The sequence below is a fragment of the Cebus imitator genome, unplaced genomic scaffold (genome assembly GCF_001604975.1).
Source record: "Cebus imitator isolate Cc_AM_T3 unplaced genomic scaffold, Cebus_imitator-1.0 Scaffold234, whole genome shotgun sequence".
Lineage (NCBI taxonomy): Eukaryota > Metazoa > Chordata > Mammalia > Primates > Cebidae > Cebus > Cebus imitator.
Window position 1 is genome coordinate 755,443 of NW_016107549.1, and position 3,370 is coordinate 758,812.

Below are 3,370 nucleotides of genomic sequence, written 5' to 3' on the forward strand. Positions count from 1 at the left end.
AAAAAAAAAAAATTATAACATTTTCTTGGCCAGGCATGGTGGTTTATGCCTATAATCCTAGCACTAGCCCTTTGGGAGGCTGAGGTGGGTGGATCACGAGGTCAGGAGTTTCAGACCAGCCTGATCAACATAGTGAAACCCCATCTCTATTAAAAATACAAAAAATTAGCCAGGCATGGTGGCATGTGCCTGTAATCCCAGCTACTTGGGAGGCTGAGGCAGGAGAATCGCTTGAACCCAGGAGGCAGACTCCAGCCTGGTCAACAGAGCAAGATTCCTCAAGAACAAAAAAAAAATTTTTTTAAAACTCATCAGCTATGGTTAGTGTTAGTGTATTTTATACAGGGCCCGACAGTTCTTCTTCCAATGTGGCCCAGGGAAGCTAAAAGCTTGGGCACCCCTGATGGTGAATTGATACTAAATCATGATCCTGTTTTGAGAATCTGAGACTCAGAGGTGAGATGAATTCAGTTGTTCAGGATCCCAGAGCTGTGAGCTGTTTCAACTCCTAAAACAGACTTCGCCGTTCCTCAGTTTCCCTTCCATGCTCCATCCCTGGGAAGGGGCCCCAGGAGGGGGGTGTGTCCTGGCCACTCCTGTGGGCTCTGGGCAATGCGATGAGCTGGTCGAGCCTGCCTTCCAATCTGGACTTGCTATTCCCTGGCTGGGTGACCTTGGGCAAGTTTCTCAACTTCTCTGTGCCCCAGTTTCCTCAAAGTGGGAACAAGAACAACTCCCAAAGGGCTGCAGAGGATTCCATGAGCTTCTGTGGGTCAAGAACTCCAAGGGCTCGGCTTGCCCAGGGCAGGTTTGTGGGAGGCTTAGAGATGGTTTTCAGATTATTCTGTGTGCCTTACACGCAATGAAGGGGCAGGGGCCCTCCTTAGCCTCCACGCCCACCTGGGTTTCTAGGGGAAGTGGGAGAGCCGATGACCAGCCCAGGCCTCGGGGACAGTTGACGGATGACTAAGGAGGGATTTTCCGGTCCATGAATCAGAGCCTGCCTATCCACACTTGGCCCAAACCCATCCGTCTCGGCTGACTTCCTAACTCCAGACAGGCCAGGCAGGAAAGAACACCCCCTAAAGCCGGACAGAGGACAGAGCCCATGTGAGCTCCCTGTTCAGGTCTGGGCCATGTATCCAGCTCCTTGGGGCCCACACTGAAGCTGGAAAAGGGGACTTAAAGGGTCCTCGCTCTGGGACATCCTGGCAGTGCTCCCAGAAGCCACAGAAGAGAGGTTCTAGGGGCACCTGTCCAGGGACCACCACCCAGGCCCTGTCCCTGCTGTCGACCTCTGGAAGGGGTAGGATAGGATGGGGGATGAGGAGGGACCCTGGGACTTGAGTAATCCATGCTTCAAGCCAGGAGAAGCTGGGCAGTCCCAAGAGAGAAAGGGGCGGAGAGAGATCTGGAGTAGAGAGGGGTCCCCAAGGAACAGGTGAGATCTGGAGGCTTGAGGGCAGGAATGAATGGGGAAAAACGGAGTGTCCTGAGCTGGAATCTATAGGGGGAGTTAATTGGGGTGTAGGGTAGGGATCTAGAGGGCAGGAATGGGGGCGTGTGAGTCTCTAGGGGCTACAATGGAGGGAAACAGCGTATCCCCAAGGGGGGCTGAAGAGAGGATTGAAGACTTAATGGGGTGTCCTGACTGGAGAATAAAGATGCGATAGGAAAAGAGGGGTGCCGTTGGGGGATTAGGTAGGAAAAGGGGTGCACGGGGTTGTAGGCGGACCATGGGGGCCGGATCTCAGACATCTGGGGTTGGCAGGAGAAGAAGGAAGTGTCCTGATTTGAGATCTGAGGCGCCGAGGGGCAGAGATGGCAGAGAAGGGATGGGGGTGGGTTATTGGGTTTGAAGGACAGAAATAGGAGGATGGGGGGGTGTTCGGGGCAGGGTTGAGGATCCTGGGGGTGGGATCTCAGGGGGTGTTCCGATGGGGGCAGCTCTGGACTCTGGGGATTGGAGAGGAGGAGAAGACAGGTGGGGAAGGTGCTGGGGGTGCGTCCCTGCCCCCGCCCCCTTCCCCCGCGGTCACCTGCTCGAAGGCCCAGCTCTCGGCTACCCGCTTGGCGCTGAGGTCCAGCAGCGCCTCGGGCCGTCCCCGGCCACGCGCGGCCCCGGCCCCGGCATCGCGCTCCTCGGGTCCCGCGGGGCAGCCCCGGCTCCGCTTGGCCGCGGGGGGCTCCATCCGGCCGGGCGGGGGCCAGGGCCGGGGCGGGGCCTCTTGGGGGAGTCGGTCCAATGCCTGCTCCGCGTCGCCGGCTCCCGCGCCCCCTGCCCGCCTTCCCGTCCGTCCTCTGCGCTCGGCCGCCCCCGGACCCCTGCCGCACCCACCCCCGACCCGCGCCGGGCCGGCCGGGTGATGCGGCCCCTTTAAGACTCTTCACAACAATGAAGCTGCCTCGGCCTCCGCTTTAGCTCGGCCGTCGTCCCGCCCCCGCCGCCCGTCCCCATTGGCCCCCCCTCGGCCTCCGCGGTCCTCCCTCGCCATTCGTTGCGCCGCCATACCCATCTCCCAGCCTTGCTGCTCACTCGATGACTGTGATGCCAGTCTTTCCGTGTTTACCCAACCAGAGCCCGCTGCGAGGGGTGCTGTCAATCACGGGGCGCCAGAGGCCAATCAGAGCGGGAGGACCCCTGCGACCCAGGCCTTATGCGGAGTTTCGGGGCGGGCCCGGGGTTCATTCACAACATTCCTCCCCCGCCTCCCTCGGGCTGGACAGCACGCCCGGGGCTGCTCGGGCTGCGCCCACACACGGCTTTGTTTACTGAGGGTCGCTTCCGGGCGCCGCGAGGGGACAATCAACACACCCCGGCCGGTGAGCGAGACGGAGCAGCGGGATCCCTTGACAGCGGCTCAGCCCCTCGTCCCTCTGAGCTGTGTGACCCGAGAAACTCACTCAACCTCTCTGGTCACCGGGTTAAGTTTTGGTGCTGTGGCAGCGGAGGGGTAGCAGGCTCATGGGAGGAGCTCCTACGGGCCGCGGACCCCCTCTCCAGAAACAGAGCTCGGTTAGGGGATTCATAGGTCATCCCTTGAGCCTCAAAAGCAGCACCCCACCCCTCCTTTCCATGCCCTAGATTCTACGTTAGGTCGTATGAAATTGCTGATTTTCTACCATTTTTGGCCTGTTAAAATGGCAATTCCATGAGGTTCAGCCTAACCCTTATCAAACCCCAGGACCTCTGAGCATTTTTTCTGACTCAGCTTGTCCAGGCCACCATCTCTGCCCTGGAAGCCGGCCATGGTTTCCATCACGCGTTCCCGTCCCGGCTCCCTGCCAATGTCCTCAGAAAACCTTGCATTTTCCCTTCCTCATACTTCTCTCCATTACCATTTATTTATCTGTTTAGGCGGTTTTTTTT

General features: G+C 58.8%; 1 protein-coding gene across 1 annotated transcript in view; it reads right to left on the reverse strand.

Moving 5' to 3' along the window:
* Positions 1–2,426, reverse strand: part of ZSWIM4 (zinc finger SWIM-type containing 4) — a 34,609-nt gene extending 32,183 nt beyond the window's left edge. The window contains exons 1-2 of the mRNA XM_037727515.1: positions 2,040–2,426; positions 858–966 (exon numbers count right to left, since the gene is read on the reverse strand). Of these exons, the coding sequence (XP_037583443.1) occupies positions 858–966; positions 2,040–2,192 (262 nt within the window). The 5' untranslated portion in view covers positions 2,193–2,426. The remainder of the gene's footprint in view (positions 1–857; positions 967–2,039) is intronic.
* Between the last annotated feature and the right edge of the window lie 944 nt (positions 2,427–3,370).